Here is a 17696-nt window from a genome sequence, read left to right as displayed (position 1 = left end):
CAGGCTACGGTGAATAACAAAATGTGTCATTATATAGGCATTATGAGCATAATAGCCGAAGAGAACGCAGGACAGTTTTGTTCGGAACTATAAATTGAATTCGAATATGAAGGCATTACTTACCACACACGTGTTGTATGTGTTGCGAGAAGCAGAAATTCCCAAGAGTCCGGCCATAAGGAACTAAAAGGGAGAAAACAACATTAAAGAATTGTAAGTTCATTGCACTACGGAGGGTTTTATACTTCACGAGACATGAAAGGGAATGCAAGCCGAATATCAGTGGCGACGTACCCAATCCCACCTCTGCCACCATTTGTCAACTTCTCATATTTCCTCAAATAATAACATAGTATCACTCAAATAAATCATCACAGGCTTTTTTTTATACAAACTTCTCCACCAACATCTGACTCCAAGATAATAACGCGAATCTTGACCTGAACAAAATGACTAATAAAAAAAACCCCATTAACTGCTCGAGTGAGAACATCTGTGTGAAATTTACCAGTGAAAATTAAACTTACCCAAGCCCCCGACCACAGAGGAACGGCACTGTCACTGAATTTACAGCCCAGCATAATAGCTGCAATCCCCAGCCCGGTGACGAACAGTCCAAAAATCGCCTGGGCTGTGGACCAGTATAAATACGGCTTCTTGATCATTCTGGAGGCTGATACCAGACAAAATGTCGACCAACCAAACCTTTCACTTAATCGTACTGACTCTGATGATTCCCTTGACGTCGACCATACCTTAGGATTGCAGCTGCTGCAAGAAAACAAATTATGTTCATGTGTCGTACTAAAAGGAATGTCACAATTACTGTATAGATAAGACTCCTTTTCAAACCTGCAATTGCTCAGTTCTGTTAAGGCAGGCCTATGCAAATTGATAAACGGTATTTCTACTCAAAACTATCGTAACAATTTCCTCTGTATTCCTGTAGCTGTACAACACTTTTAGTTCAGGCTTCACTCTGAGATTAACTAAGTCAAGATTACACACATATTCGTTTCGGATTCAACCCGTATCGCAATAGGCACGTGTTATAAAACCATTCAACATGTGTATGTATTATGTAGGCCTACATTAGAAGCGGAAATCTAATCTTTAAAGTGCCAATATGTGGTACAAACATGTCATGCGGGGTTTAGAATAACATTGAAAGAAACTTACCAAAAGTCTTTTCAGAAATCTTACAGAACCAGCGAGTTCCTTGATCTTTCTACGTCGATTGCGAAAGCGTTAGAACTAAAAACCGTCAACATATCCTGACAGTGGTACAAACCAAACATATTTCACAAGATTATTTTTTTGTGTCCGGGCGGACTTTATGTGGATATTATTTGCACGATTACGTAACGAGTTTAATTTTTGTCTGTATCAACACAACATGCAGTAAATCATTGATAGTGTCACGTGTATCTCAAGGGACACGCACAAGCGTGGTTGTGTCTAGTATTATGAAATGGCGGACGCGGTATGCATAACAATTAAAATGGCCCGACCCCACGTCATTACATGTATTGTGCACGTATTAATATCGGTAATTAAAAGGTCGGACACAAGACCTTTAATAAGAACCTGACTAATTGTTTTTCTTTGACAATAAATATGCGGAAAAAAGCTTGGGATGCTGAACAGTGAATAGTATTACATTGATAACAATTCACAATAATATGGGGAGTTTGCATTGAAAATAATTCTTGCAGGCTCTACAAAAAGATTATAACATGTGATCACTGGTAGCGGGCGCAACGAAAGAGGGAGCACTTTTGAAAGTGTTGTTTAATGACAGCCGGGTGTTTCCGACTCATGATCAGCAAGCCCATTCAAATATGCATTGAAAAGTTGGATGCTAATACAATGTAGAATGCCAACTACATTTCTTACCGTGTTCCGATAAACCCTAATTTGACGCTAATATACAAGATTTGAATAATACAACAGCAGGGCCTATAGCGCTAAGTACGGTGTTCAACATGCCTTACAGTTCGTGTCTAGTTCCAAACAGATTTAGTACACAATGTAACATTGTAAAATAACAGAGCCCGACTGCAGCATCGGTGAACAAAATTAACATTAAACTTATCCAAATCAACCGGCTAAATTATAATTGATTTATATTCGAGACAAGTACTGTTTCTAAAATAATATAATAACGGTGTACCTGTCGTCGGCGTACGAATACTCCGTGCAAGAACAATCAAACAAAATAGTTTCCACACGTGTGAAATCGTATTTATTAACAATCGTGGCGGTCATCATTAACTCATCTCTAAAATGTATAGGATTGGGTGATCAGTAGTATCATTTCAAATCTATCCTGTCCTTGCTGAACTTGTACAGATTCCAGCCCACCAGTCTTTCTTCTACGAGTGTACCAAATGAACAGCGCCTCCAGTGTCAAATGAAGTGCAATCTTCTCTACGTTGCGCAGCTGCACGTAGTCCGGACTCCTTATTTTGCGTTCATTCCGAGCATTTGCAGTTCTGCTTCACTCGTTGTATTTCCTGCCGCAGTTGCCTCAGCTCAGTCGAGTCAGCCGAGCTGCCGCCATGTTGGTTCTGGCTCAGCTGGGATACCATGGTGATGGCGCTTTGGGTTGGTTGCACATCGTTCCTCATCCTTACCTATAGACACAATGAATAACTTGGTAATAATAATTTCAAGGAGGAAGACAGTGAAGCAGCATAGGCCAAGTTCGGGCAAGGACCATTAGTCGACTAGTGGTTGATTTGTGACGTACCTTACGCCTGCGCACTGATAGCAACGTGCGAACGTCTCTAGTCAAACGCTGGTCAAAATGTCGTCGCAAAACTTCTGGATCCTGGCTCTCTGCTAGCGTTATGAATGCGCGCGGCAATTGGTTACCAGCGAAGCAACCAACCCCCGTAGGCTGGTTCCAAATAGTCGACTAGCGTAGTCAACCACCGTTGACTAGACAGAGTTCGGGCAAACATTAGTTAACCATTGGTCAACTATAGTCCTTGCGCGAACTTGGCCATAATACAGCAGCAAGTACCCCCTCAACGGTAAGAAAGGGAGAGTTGGGGAGACAACTGGGAGACACATTCAAACGCATTGCTGACGAGCGAAGACATTATGGCTTTGTGCATGTGCAGAATAAAATAATTCGCGTGCAAACTGGTACGCGCACACTGTGTCTCCCGTCCACGGGGCTATCCATATTTTTTTTTTAAAGCGTCCTCTTTTGTTCGTGCCAGGAGCCCATAAGACAATGGGACATCCTTTTGAGCAAGTGAGGGCGCTAAAACGACTAAATAAATCAAAGGTTGATATAATTACTTTTGGAACAAACACCACACAGAGAGTCAGGGTAGTAGCCAGCCAGATCAGGGTAGCTACCAGGGCGTAGTGGGCGTTTCGCTCCTCCAGAATAAACGACACCGGAGCGCCAACGAAGGAAAGGATCAAGACGTTGTAGACACAGATGCCTAGAAATACATTTTTAAAAGGGTTTACAATGAGTGCAAAGGAAAACGATAAATATTTCATTGCGATTGCATAAACAGTCATTGCACCTCTCTAGTGACAAACAGAGCTTCGTAAGCGAATAGATGAGGCCATTTTCCATTTAGTTCAATTATATGCTTCATCGATGCTTTTGGTTTGCTCTTACCAATGTACTTGGAGTCATTGAGCGCTGGGATGGAGACTTTCCTGGTCTCCCAGGCCAGAAAAGCTCCAAATATCAACAGCAGACCATCGATGACGTAGAAGGCACCAATCCAGTAGGTCTGGTTGCTAGACTCGCACATCATACGGATTGGTGTGTAGACGATGTCATCATTTTCGTCATCAATCTAAAAACGCAGATTAAGTTAAAAAAAAATCACATGTCCTTGTACTTTGAAGAAACGTGGTTTGAAAAGTCCTACCAGAAAATTTCAAGCCGAGATCGTTTTTTTTTTTACACCATAACAATTATTCCACAATGACGGTAACAATTGAAACCCTGGTTGTTTACGTACCACTTTTGCTCCAAATCGTTCAGTTGCAACGAGTGGATCTAGCGCTTCCCACAAGATCAGAATCAAGACATCAAGGACGACCAGAGTGGCAAGACTGCCGAACAGTCGCTGATCCTTCACCACCTAGAGAAAGGTTGTGTCCAAATTACTTGACTATGGCTGGAAAATACACACGCGCCTATGGAAACCGCTGCAGCCACTTTCCATAGCCCCATGTGTCATATCTAGCCATGGGCGTCGCGAGGGGGGGGGCAAGGGGGGACACTTGCCCCCCCCCCCCGGAAAAGCAAAAAAAAAAAAAAAAAAAGGAAGAAAAAAAAAGAAAAACAAAAAAGAAAGAAAAAGAGGCGAGAAGACAAAGTGGTGTAAATTTAATGAGTTGGGGGGGGGGGGGCAAAATGTCCCTGCCCCCCTCTAAAACTGATAAATCGAGAATGTATTGAGAAATACAAGCATTTTTTTGGCAAAAAATTTGTTTGCCCCCCTCTAGAAAAAATCCTGGCAACGCCCATGTATCTAGCCGTAGCAAAGTACTTCAGACATATTTTTGACCGAGTGAGGGCGCTATGAAGACGCCATTTTAGTCAACAAACAGACATAAATTCATATTTAGAGACGAAAGTTAACATGCTGTTTCGATTGAAAAATTAATATTTTCTATATCTACCTTTACGCTGAAGTAAAGTTACGAGTTTGAAAACTTGCTTCAACAATCATGTTTTTCTTACTGATTCGTATCTCCAAAAATAATGTTGGACGAATGAGGCCACTAATTATTATGACGACGCCATTATTGGTTAGAAAAGACACGGATTAATAAATTATCAATTTGATTCCTCCATGATTCGATTCAAACACTAATATTTACTATTTTTAACTAAATTTAAAGTAGGCCTACATTTTTCGAAATGGGATAATTTTTTTGCTTCAATATGTGTTATTTTTACTAATTCATATTTTAAAGAATGCGTTGTCATAGCACCACCTTTATTTTTCTAACATATCTAAGCCATGCCACAATACGAGGCAAACTTGGTTCTCAGAAATACACTCAGAAAACAAAATGCTCCATAATTGAGAGAAAATCCTGTTTCGTACGGTTTTGATGACTGTTTTGTTGGTGAATATCTTGTGGACTCGCCAGGTCTTGCTGAACATGGAGCCGAAGGCCAGGGAGAACCCGATGGACAGACAACAGGTCTTGGCCTGAGAATTGATAAAATGATCAATTCGAGGTGATAGGAGTTTTGGACTAACATGTCAATAAGGTATTTTGTTTGAAATAATTATTGTGCACGTGGTTGAATTAGTTTGGAATGGGTAACATTCCAATAGTAAGCCTATATTGTCTTTAGTGCTATACGGAGGCCCTTATTCTTAAAACAAAGACTACAGAGTCTCGTTCTTTACCTTACACATCCACACGAAAGTGTCTGTGGATGCAATGTTGGTATCCACACCCAGAAAGATGATGGAGATGTAGGCTAGCATTCCACCAATCAGCATCACGTTGTTGATGTTGGGGCTCGACATCTTGATCACGCTTCATCACACCAAGAAAACAAGTGTTTTAAACAAAGGCAACAGCGCCCTCTTTCGCCAAACAAAAAGACGCTTACATTTGATGCTTTTTCTATTATCAAATATCAAACATCGATGAATCTGAATATTTACCGCAGCTTCCTGAAGTGGATGTTGAAAGCCAGGAAGCAGCAAGCCAGAGCGATCCCAACTGTAGCCAAGATGGCGCCGGCGAGGAAAAGTGAAAGCTGTATCGTCTGCCGATCTTCTCGCTCGATCATGAAGTCGATAGGGGTCGCCCCACCTGGAAATGGTTTCGAAATAAGTTTGAACACTCTCTTGCTAGTACCTGATAAAAAGTTGCAGTAACATGCCATGAAATTAAACACATGCGAACGTTGATCCTGTTCTAAAAGAATCGCAAAGAGAGTTCGTGAAGAGAGTTCGACGTTGCTAGAAGTTGTACAATTAAGGAACGTACGACAAAATGTTTTACCTACCTGACCAATAAATTGGTTGGTATCCCTTCCACGAGATATCTTCCCCTGAGCCGACTGTCGGGTCCATCATTCCAATGTTTATACGTTTACCATCTGATTGATGTAAAATATCTTAAGTGAGTTTCGATTATATCAGAATCGGTATAAGACAATAAATATTCGTGTTGGTATCGGCAATGTAAGTACGGATTCAGTACGGGCGATTCACAATAATGCGCCTCCAAGGGTTTGCAACGCGTTGGCCAATCACAATGCGCAAAATCTGTCAACCCAATGCGCGTTTGGAAAAGGTCGACTGATTTCGCGCATTGTGATTGGCCTGCGCGTTGCAAACTCTTGGAGGCGCACTATTGTGAATCGCCCGTATTAACAGTTGTACTAGTGTACTTATCTACATGGAGTTAAAGCATTCTAACATGAAGACTCAGTTTGAGAAGTTTTTAACTCCAAAGGTATCATCGGACCTTATAGCTGTTACATGCTTCTTGGTAGCAAAGTATATAGGTCAAGGGAAGGATTTGTCATAAACTATATGGGATCCAAAACGAACTCTGGCATCCATCTTTTAGATGACATTTACAAAATATAACTGTTGAGGGCGCAATTCGTCATTTACTATCAGTGCACACTGTAAGTTACCTTGCAACTGTCTGAGCAGGATTAGACCAACTCTGTCACCAGAGGGCGCGAATGTTACAGGACCCTGCAAAAATATTGGAATACACATATTGATTAAACAGAGACACAACAATTTCACACCACTCATCAATTCTTCTTTATGTCAAAAAAACCTACCGATATCCCCTGGAACGTCAGATTACTGATGATGTCAAAAATAATCTGAGCAGTCAAACTGTCGTAAGAGAACTCTTTCAGCGTTCTTGATGGTTCTGAAATTAAAGAAAAACGAAACGAAATTCGACATTTATTCCAGTAAGGACGGAATTACAACTTGAGCCAAGCCTTTGTAAGTTGTTAGACTGAGACTTTGCGAAGTTTCACGCCATTAATTAATATGATAATCGCACATATAGCGTTCTTGCTAAATGTTAAGTTTACGATATGCTGGACACTAAAAAGATAATTTATTTTCATTCATTCGCGCTCACTCACGGACGAAAGGAGCGGGGCGCATTTCTGACCGTAGTTTATACTAAACTCTTTGTTTGATAAAGTTAGTACCTTTCATTTTTACTAATCATCGACACTTGAATCTATACAAGCACCCAAATTTCATAAGAATGACACGTTGAATTTCTGAGGTCTGAAGAGGAAGAACGCTGACTAAAGAAGACCTTGCTCTACGATCAAAAGTAGAAACCCCTACCCAACTGTCGGAGCCTCCGCTCTGCCTCGTGGAGGGCTAGCGCCGCAGTCCAGACGCTGTCGTAGGTGAAGGAGATCTCTACGAAACCCGTCATCGTCTCGGGATGCTCGTTGTCCGCTATGACTTTAAATCTCTCCAGAAATTCGCTAGTAGACTGCAAAATAGTAAAAGAAAACACACTGTCAGTAAATCATGGTCGCTTTTTAAATGGTGCTAGTCAATCTAATCTTATTTGTTTCCCCCACCTCTCACCGATACTGAGATCTCACGCGTCACCACAAAGTACCAGCTGCCGAAACGTTGAGCAAACAAAAAAGCAGTTCGGCTCCAGAATGTCGACCTTTTTCTCGTATACACCATTGGGACAAAATATAAGATTTGAGGCTTTGCATGGTGGGGTATCGGTATCGTTTCGGTTTTGCGGTAACACCATGTGGTAATAACTACTGCTTAGAAGATATTAGTTCTGAGAAGAACTTGTCCTGCTTATTATCAACTTGCTAAGTAGTTTTTGTTCTGTTTAGAACAGTCCTGCTGTAAGTTCTAAAAGAACTTGTCTTTGGTCTCAACGTTTCGACTAGCCTGCTCTAGTCATCGTCAGGAGACTCTAAACAGAACAAAAATTACTTAGCAAGTTGATAATAAGCAGGACAAGTTCTTCTCAGAACTAATATCTTCTAAGCAGTAGTTATTACCACATGGTGTTACCGCAAAACCGAAATGGGACAAAATAGTTGTCTCTTTGTAATTATCACTTGATGGCGCTCTATTCGGCTAAATGGGGGCGCTGCAGTGACCCTAATTTGCTTGGCTAAATATGCTAGAAAATCTCGTTCAGTGAATCAATCTAAAATCATCTAAGAATGAGACATTGCAAAGAATAACGTTTTCAGTTTACCCACGACAGTAATCTTTCATTTATGTTTATTTCTTAACAATGGCATGGTTATAGCGCCCTCAATCGTAAGGATTTACTGCGGTGCTGAATGACAACTATTACCATTCCAGACAGAGAGGGCGCTCGGTTGGAATCAGATGGCAGACTCTCTGCGATGATGCCGATGTAATTGGCAGTAACGGCATCCATTTGTTCCTGCGTGCAGTCTATGGCGTCGTCTGGGTCCCGCCACCAACGCCACTGCAACCAGTCTAATTACAACAAACACAATAATACAAATAGATACGCAGCAACGAAGTAACGTAAGTTAATACGGTAGGCCTAAAACCAATACAGAACGGAGTAAATTACCAATATATAGTCTCAAACGCAAAACCAATTATTTTTAACATATAGAACCAATACAGCTTGGCCTACCCAGAAGCATAATTATCAAAACAGAAGTAACACAGTATAGGCCTACAAATTCGAAACTAATGAGACCATTATCATGCTGCGGCCATTTTTTCCCCTCCCCCATTCAAATCAACGTAACCAAAGCGAGGCTGGAAGGAAAAATAGCCTGGTTCCTTTTAGCTGAAAAAAATTATCATTCAGTAATGTTATTTGATACAGGGAACATGACTGAAACGGAGGCAGCATGATAAAGGTCTATACCAACCTCGTCCCCAGTGCTTACTTTATTTCCAACCTCGTTTCCAATAGTAAGCCCTGGATAGGAAACTCTCTTCCTATGTCCTGATTCGATACCGCAATTGGCTAGTAATAGATTTGTATCGTGTACTTGGTGTTAATCACAACGTGCAGTACGTGTTTTTGCGATCATTTTTTTTTTTGTTTTTTTTTGTTTTTTTTTTTCCTCAGGGGAAACTTATTTATTCAGAAGAAACGTTTCTCTTGCGTTTTACAATAATTATAAACAAATAATATATTAATCATTACATAAAAGAGAGAATGGATCCCATTTCGCATTAAATTTAGCAAGATCACCATTTGTAATAAATATAAATTTTTCCAATACATAGTATCGTTTTAGCTCATTCTTAAATACTAAAAGAGACGGTTTACTACCATTCATCTTCATTTTGTAAATGTGGTAACGGCATAGGAGAAGACATAAATTAAGGGCGCTCCAGTTTTTGTTAAGTATGCCAAATAAAATCATCTCGTAATCTACAAACACATTAATATTCAAAGTCTCCTTAATCCAAACACTAATTTGAGTCCAGAACGATAAAGAAATCTCACAAGTGCAAAATAAGTGAATCAGAGTTTCCTTTTCTACATGACAGAAGGAACACAAGTCGTTCTCCCCTTTACCGATCTTTACCAAATAAGAATTGACGCCCAGGATTCTATGGACCAATCTGTATTGAAACCATCGTAATTTTGTATCACAAGTAATCGTAAAGGGCATACTGCAGAAAACCGACCACTTAGTGGCAGGGAATTTGATACTCAATTTTGTTTCCCATTTGTCAATGAACTTACTCGCAACCTTTTTTCCTGAAGTTAAAATATGATAAATACGGGTAGAACCTTTTTTATCTGACAAAAGTATCTCAAAATTAAATGGGATAAAAGGAAAGCAAATATTTGACTTAACCCCTTTAAGTAGATCACGAAAAGAATTTTTGACGGCCTTGACAACTCCACCATACTCTAGAAAGTTAGTCCTAATACTGAATTTTAACATAAAGCGTTCCAAGCTCAAAAAAGCACCTTTATCGTCAAGTAGGTCAGACACAAAGTTTGCCCCTTTGTTTGCCCAGTGTTTGTAAAAAATGCAATTGTTCCCAATCGTAATTCTGTGGTTCTTCCACAAAACATTGCTAAGAGGATCATTCTGATTAACTGGCACATGGCATTGCACAAAAGAACTCCAAGCATTGAGAACGTCAATCCAGAACTGGTTAGGGTGAGCTGTCCTCTTAAGTGAATGAACAATACTAGAATGACCGCCTTCCACAAAAAGCACATTCTCAATTTCAGTAATCTTATAAAACAGATTGGGCCAAGCTGAGGCCTTAGTGTTCAATAATCTACGGATCCAAGTACACTTAAGAGCGCTGATGTAGGATCGCAAATCAATCATCTTAACTCCCCCATGACCATAATTCTGAATCATCTGATTCCTGGCAACTCTATCACCACCTTTCCAGATAAATTTATACAACATAACATTTAGATTCTTAATTAAATACAAAGGTGGATCAGGGAGTGACAAAATAAGGAAAGTAAATTTGGATAAAATAAGCGACTTCACTATGGTAACACGGCCAAGAACGGTTAAATTTCTTCTAGACCACTGGTCAATTAAACTACAAGTAGAATCAAAAACTCTATTATAATTCACAGTCGTCATATTATCAAGGTTGGTGGAAAAATCAATACCAAGTGCCCTAAAATAATCTTGAGGACCAAACCACTTCACATTAATATGATCACATAGACCTTTCTGTCGACCCTTATTACCACCAATCCACACCGCATTTGTTTTTTCAATATTTACTTTAAGACCAGAAATGCTAGCAAAATCGCCCAAAATCTTGAAGGCTCTATCAAAAGAACGCTCTGAACCGTCTAAAAATAATACTGTATCATCAGCATACTGAGAAAGTCTATATTCTCTGCCATCTACCTGAATTCCCCTTAAAATCTTATCACAACGAACCATCATGCCCATAATTTCGGCGCACAAAAGAAACAAATAAGGGCTCAAACCATCACCTTGTCGACAGCCACGCCCTATTTTAAATGATTCCGATAAGAATCCATTTACTAACACCGAAGCTGTCGCTCCACTGTAAAAAACCCGAAACCATTTCTGTATAGAAAGGCCAAAATTAAACTGGTTCAAAATTTTGAGTACAAAATCATGTGAAACAGAATCAAAAGCTTTCTCGAAGTCAATCAATAAAAACATACCAGGAATCTTATGTTTTTCTGTATAATTAAGCAAATCATACATTAAACGAATATTCTCACCAATATAACGCCCTTGCAAGAAACCCTTTTGATTTTCATGAATGAGAGAGGAGAGACATGTTTTAAGTCTCTCTGCTATACATCCAGAAGCTAATTTGTACGAAGTGTTTAATAGTGAGATCGGTCTCCAGTTCTTTAAAAATTGACGAGGTTTATCCCCTTTAGGCAACAAAGTAATAATACCGTACTGCTGAGTAATAGAAAGTTCACCGGTTTCATAACCAAAATTAAGGGACCGTAATAAATACCACGATAAATCGTTGAAAAAAAACTTGTAAAATTCAAAACTAAAACCATCTGAGCCCGGGGACTTACCATTTTTTGTGTTCTTCAAAACATTTAATATTTCTTGATGGGACAGGGGGCCCTCTATGCTATCACGTACCTTATTTGAAAGAACTGGAGAGTCAGAATTCTCAAAAATAGATTGTAAATTTACTGTTGTTTCCCCTTCTGAAGACGAGTACAGTTTTTTATAAAAATAACGTGCCTCTTGTATAATATCCCTAGAGGATTTTAATTCTGTACCATCATCATTAATAACACGATTAAAAGTCTTGTTAATACAATTACGTTTCTCCATATTAAGGAAGTATTTGGATGGTTTTTCACCGTGTTCCATCCACCTTGTTCTAGATCTAATCATTACACCATCCAATTTAGTCTTACGAAGATTAACAAGGCTAGTTTGTTTAGACTTCAATGTACCCAACAGACTATCATCACCTTGAGCAACCTTATTAGACAAATCTTTAATTTCGTTTTCGAGACGAGATTCATCTCTGCAAGCACTCTTTTTCTTCCAGGCTGCAAAAGAAATTGTTTTAGTTCTAATCACCATTAATAGCATTTCAAAAAAAAGTTGATCATTAATAATAAAGTGAATATCTCTGGGGTGAATGGTGTGTAAATTCGAGCGTAAATAAGGGAAAGCTGCGTAAGTTTCTACAACATCAGTAATAACTTTTTTCACCTGGTCAACATAAGTTTTATCTGCAAGAAGCGAATTGTTAAATTTCCAATAACCTGGTCCCCTCTCGATCTGATTGAAATCGAAACAAATATCAACCAAGGAATGGTCTGTCCGATAACCTGGCTCAATTTCAGATGAAACAAAATTGGAACTAAGTTCAGAAGATATTAAAAAGAAATCCAGCCTAGACTGTTTCAGTGTAGAATGCTGTCTCCAAGTATATCTCCTGCAGTTTGGGTTTTGAATACGCCACGGGTCAATAAGGTCAAGGTCCCTACATAGACCCAACACCCTCTTTCTTGCTAAAGGATTGTTGACATGAAGATAATTATCACAGTCTTAATTTCCGTCTAAAACTAAATTCCAGTCGCCACAAATAATTGTGTGAGGGTTATCAAACTCAGAAATAATATTATTAATATTCTCGTAGAAATCTGGATCATCCCTGTTTGGACCATATAAATTAATCAGCGTAATATTATGATTATGTGTATCCAAACTAAGACTAAGAGCCAAAAAATTTCCATTTACATCAATATTGGAACCAAGAATTTTAAAATCGAACGTATTGTTAAAAAGAATAGCCACGCCTCTGGCATTACTTTTATAAGAAGAGAAGTAACAGTCCAGCCCCCACTCAGCCCTAAACCTGTCTTGCATGGAGTCTGAACAATGGATGTCTTGCAGACAATAGATGGAATACTGTTTTTGCGATCATGACGTCCACGCCTTCTCGTTTCCTTCCCAATTTGCTCATATTAATATGCTCATATTAATATGAAATGTGATACTGCATGTTTCTCGATAAGATCGTAACAGTTTAATTCAATAAATCGTGCCGGTTTTCGAAACTCACGCCATGCTCGCGCTGCGACGAATTGACTCTGGTTTTTACCCCAGACACCGCATACAAAAGCAAACGCTAATGTAACGCACATGCAGGCACCAGACTATTCCTCATTTGCATACGTGTTCAAAAATCTTGCACATGCAAATGATCCAATACCAGGGTGAGAGAGCAGGTACTGGTGGGCGCGTACTGCTGGACACCCTGGGGACGAGGCTGGGTCTATACAGCTAACAGAACCAATACAGTCTCATGCACGAATATTAATAAATCTACTGACCTGGCAAAATCCAGACGTACTTGGCGCCATACATCTTCTGTTGGTAGGCTGCACAGAAAACCCTCCTGGCCATGTAGCCATAGAAAGCTCCTATTATGATGCGAGCTCCAATATTCTGCAACAACAGAGGCTTACTCTCAAGAAACAGTGAGTAGTACATGGCATTGTGACCAAAAACACAGACAGAGATATGGAAATTTTAAAAAGAAATCATTTCAAGTTATTTTTTCATTCAAACTAAAATGAACAGGTGAATTTCTTGCCTTGATGTTTGCAATCTGTGTGGTTGGATTATCAATAAAACTTTCCGCTGCAATCACCTCGATTCCGGCATCTTTGGCGTCGCGGTGAAAGGCCGCCATTGTCTGTAGGTTTAAAAAAAAACCAGAAAACAAAAAACAAAATCACTTACTCAGCATTATTTATACGGACTCGTTCATGAAAATCATAACTGTTTCGATTCACGATACTGATTGGCTTCCGGTCTGTTCATCAACAGTGCGCATTGACCAATAAGATCGCGACTTTTGGTCAGGTGACCGCGGTAAATGGGTCAAACTCGGTCACAAGAACTGTGAAAAATGTACATGAACCAAAGGTGGGTGGGGCTTACTGAAGATTCGATAGAACATAATTTGTTTTTTTAATTGACGTCACTGATGACGTCACTGAAGTCGAATACAGTTTTTCTTTCGTGGGGGATGAAAATGCTTAAACTTACTAGGGAAAAGATGGCGGCAGATTGGTGAATCGTGGCCACCTTCTTCCAGTTGAACTGTTTGCACAAGGCGACCCTGACAGCGTTGATCACAAAGTCAGTCGGAGCCAGGCGGAAAAATCGAGGAAAGAGACCGCGGTCGGACAGCTTTGGTGAAGTTGAGGCGTAGGAGATCTTTGCAACGGAAATAAAAATCAAAGGTTTTGAAGATGACAGTGAATAAGGTAACAAAACTATGTACATTTCATTTCCTTCGGATTTTAACTGTTTGTTTGCCCTTTGTGCTATCTCATAATTTCTCTTACACCCAATACCTAGGATTGTGTGTTCAGTTTAATGTCTATTTGCTAATCTCTCACTGTATCTGTTTGTCTGTCGTGTGGGATGTCCGTCTGTCGTGCGGTCTGTCTAGATCTGTCTGACTGTCTGCCTCTCTGACCTTTCAAGTGTCTTAGCTTAGCTGTCTTTAGGACAGAATGGCATATACCCTCTTTCTAAAGGCTTCTTGAGAACTACATCTACTTATATGAAGAATCTCATCAAAGCTTGTGCAGCATCTGGATGAGGGACTGAAATGACATCAAGCAACAGCGCCCTCATGTATCATGAAAAGCATGGACAATATATGATGTTTAAAAAAATGCAGTTTTCATTAAATTAACCAAAAAGGATGTCAAATAGTGTCCATACATTTTCAGAGGAGTACGAAGTTGCAAAAAAAAAAAAAAAAATTCAAAGTCAGATTCGTGTCAGATCCCTTTAAGACATACATTTGCTAAGCAATTTGTATCTGCTTATCAGCCCCAGATGAGCTGCCCTCTGTCGTTCTAACCTGGATGAGGTTCCAGTGATGCGACGCCTGCGCAGTAGGCTCGGTGGCAACAGAACAGAACCCACCGATGATCATGATCTTAGTGGTTGATTGGTTGTACAGCTCCCTGAACATTCCATTAATAGCCTTGCCTCCGTCGCACTGGAGAGAATACAAATTGTCTAGGCAGGTTCATTTTGTTTTTGTCTTCGACAAAATCAACTTATTTAGCCTTGATTTGGCACTAAATCCCCTCAGAAAAGAAAGTTGATATTTTCTTGGTATAAAGTACACGCAGTACTGTGAAAGGTTGATGACATGAGCAAAATAATAATAAACACGTCAATATACCAAGTTTAAAAGGAAATGCAGTTTGAAAAAAAAGCGATCGTGTTTTGTTGGAATAAATAATACCATTTTGAACAAGGCATAATTGGGCAAACCTTTATTTCTAATTATCAGCACGTGCCAGTCTTCAGTGAGAGACCCCACAAACTCTGAAGCCATTTTGCTGCGTAAGCACGCAGAATTATTAGACGTGACAAGCAAAACAAAAAAAACACAAACACAATTCTGATTAATAAAAACCACGATCAGTATACCATGATCTACAATTATAGCAATAACACAAATCTTTTCGAAAAGCATTAAGTCATTACAACTCTGGAACCAAAATCTGTAGCCTGAGTCGACTTCTGAAAATAGCTTTAAACATCCTGAACACAATGAAGAGTAGTAAAAGGAAACCCAAAATAGGGACGGATTTAGGTAGGAAAGGACATGTAATCCATTCGGACGTGGGGATTCGAACCCGGGTCATCAAAGAGGACGACGCAGAAATACCAACTTGACTGCCTGACTTAAGCACAGTTTATAAATAATAATACAAATACATATGGGGGCTACACCATACTTAGTCTGAGTATCACCGTTACCCTGTATAACGTCTGATATGTCTAGACATGCAGATATATGCAAGCCATGCGCCAGCCAATCGGAGTCGACTTTACAAAATCGTGACGTCATTTCATTCTCAAATCCGGACTAAATGGTTTGATTGGTCAATTCCAATACAGTGTTTTGTACTACAACAACAGCCGGGCGCATTATCGCGTAACATGATACAGAGCGCGTGACACAGGTTTTTTTTTCATCCATTGTCTTTGACGCGAAACGGGTGAATGACCGAGGACCCGATGTAGAAAGTGCCCGCTGATTGGTCAAAATCTAGAGGTCAAGAGGCCGTTGTCTTGCCTAATTAATAAGGGAATCTGCTCACATTATCATATAAAAGGACGCGGCTACCTTGTGGTTGAGCCGAAGACATGTAAAGGCGCCTTAAGCAGTCATCATACAACCCGTGTCGGACCACGGAGCACAACCAGATCGAAGTGTTGATCTTATGCTGATGGAGGAAAACCGGTAAAACCGTACAAAGACCCTCGTGGCACCGGGTAGATTCAACGAACAACACTACTCACAAAATGACCTCAGCAGGGAATCGAACCCGAGCCACTGCGTTAAGAGTCGAACGCTTTACGCACTGCGCCACTACTCCACCCTAGTCCATGTCTTTACACTGCATGAGAAAAGCAAACAATTTGTATCTTACCCCCGAATCTCTAGGTATGATGACCAACTCGTAGTCAGGAAGAATATCAGGGTTAGCGTTGATGTCTTGAAGAGCTAGCTGGGCGGCCGGCTGGATCGCTTGGTCCTGGGCGTACGGTCCGTCCAACGGGAACAACCCAAGCAGATACAGCTTGGTCTGGTTTGAAGCATCAACGCTGGGATATTTTGCGACGATTACGAGACAGAACACGAGCACGGACACGGTGCATGACATCTTCATGTCTTTCGGCAGAGTGCCCTATCAACATTGAAGCACAAAAGGAGAGTGCTCATCCTTTTATACGAAATATGGTCGGGGATGAGGGGAACCACACAGTGCTGAGACAGAGCCTGCAGGCATAATCCAAAGTAAATAGCTCGAATCACTATGATAACAGTGTAGCCACGGTCAGTGACGCACGACAGTGTCTAGAAAAGTGCATCGAAATGCTCTGAAACTTTATTAATCAATTAATATGCAGGTGGATAACCTTACATTAGTGCGAGTGCGTTCGAATACTTCCCCCGCGCTTACTCGTGCAAGTGCGACAGCGTTCGATTTACTTTTCTCGTGCCTTCTCACGCTAACTCGAGCCTGGCCCAAGTAACCGACTAGCCGAGCCGGTTAATAGTTGGGTAAGTATCCCATAAGGCCATGCAATCAACATGGCCACCAACGTGACGTCCGGCGGGCGCCTCAGGCCGTGTGCTTCCAGAGCTACTGCTGCGTCTATTGTCAGCCCGTCCCCGCGTATTTTCAATGGGCGCGGACCTAGACCTAGCTATCGACAGTTGATTCGGATGCAGCCTCAAAAGTAAAACTTTCCAGCAGCTCTGCACGAAACTTTACCCGAAACCGTTCGTTTAGTTAGCTCCACTGTGCATGTCTGTCATCACGCGAGGAGCCAGGCGCGAGTAAACTGGGGGAAGTAATCGAACGCACTGCTTATATCTACACAGATCGAGTCAGGAAATGATATGAAAGGCAGCGTTTAACTTCCGGAAATGGGGATGGTTTCCTCCGATGCATGTTGTTTATTCGGTTTTGTTTCCAGAGTAATGGTTGGCCTTTTGTATAAGATGAGAGAAAATGAACATCATTGGAAAAAAACAAAAGATACACAATGTATATCCACCGTAGTGACAAAATGAATTTGTAAGCTACGCGCGTGGCCGAATAACATTTGAAGTCTTTCTGTTAGATTTAATTATTAAAACTCAAGG

At 40.4% G+C, this 17696-nt stretch overlaps 1 protein-coding gene across 1 annotated transcript; it reads right to left on the bottom strand.

Moving 5' to 3' along the window:
- Positions 1 to 667: 667 nt before the first annotated feature.
- Positions 668 to 17121, bottom strand: LOC119724738 (gamma-aminobutyric acid type B receptor subunit 1-like). The gene is made up of 18 exons (XM_038195928.1): positions 16474 to 17121; positions 14883 to 15023; positions 14054 to 14224; positions 13596 to 13697; positions 13333 to 13447; positions 8347 to 8495; positions 7347 to 7500; positions 6815 to 6909; positions 6659 to 6722; positions 6020 to 6112; positions 5673 to 5823; positions 5409 to 5541; positions 5097 to 5204; positions 3999 to 4121; positions 3647 to 3830; positions 3313 to 3461; positions 1180 to 2636; positions 668 to 771 (listed from the first exon to the last, which is right to left on the bottom strand). Exons 1-17 carry the CDS (start codon positions 16711 to 16713, stop codon positions 2475 to 2477), a joined length of 2334 nt encoding a protein of 777 aa, XP_038051856.1. The 5' UTR covers positions 16714 to 17121; the 3' UTR covers positions 668 to 771; positions 1180 to 2474.
- Between the last annotated feature and the right edge of the window lie 575 nt (positions 17122 to 17696).

This window comes from Patiria miniata, unplaced genomic scaffold (assembly GCF_015706575.1).
Source record: "Patiria miniata isolate m_02_andy unplaced genomic scaffold, ASM1570657v1 HiC_scaffold_18, whole genome shotgun sequence".
Lineage (NCBI taxonomy): Eukaryota > Metazoa > Echinodermata > Asteroidea > Valvatida > Asterinidae > Patiria > Patiria miniata.
The sequence above is the reverse complement of the archived record's forward strand: the minus strand, read 5'-3'. Positions and strand labels throughout refer to the sequence as shown.

Coding starts and splice junctions, on each gene's coding strand:
- LOC119724738 (XM_038195928.1), bottom strand. CDS start 16,713: ATGAAGATGTCATGCACCGTGTCCGTGCTCGTGTTCTGTCTCGTAATC. Junction 13,698..14,053: donor CTGCCGCCATCTTTTCCCTA/GTAAGTTTAAGC, acceptor TTAAACCTACAG/ACAATGGCGGCCTTTCACCG. Junction 7,501..8,346: donor CGCCCTCTCTGTCTGGAATG/GTAATAGTTGTC, acceptor ACTATTTTGCAG/TCTACTAGCGAATTTCTGGA.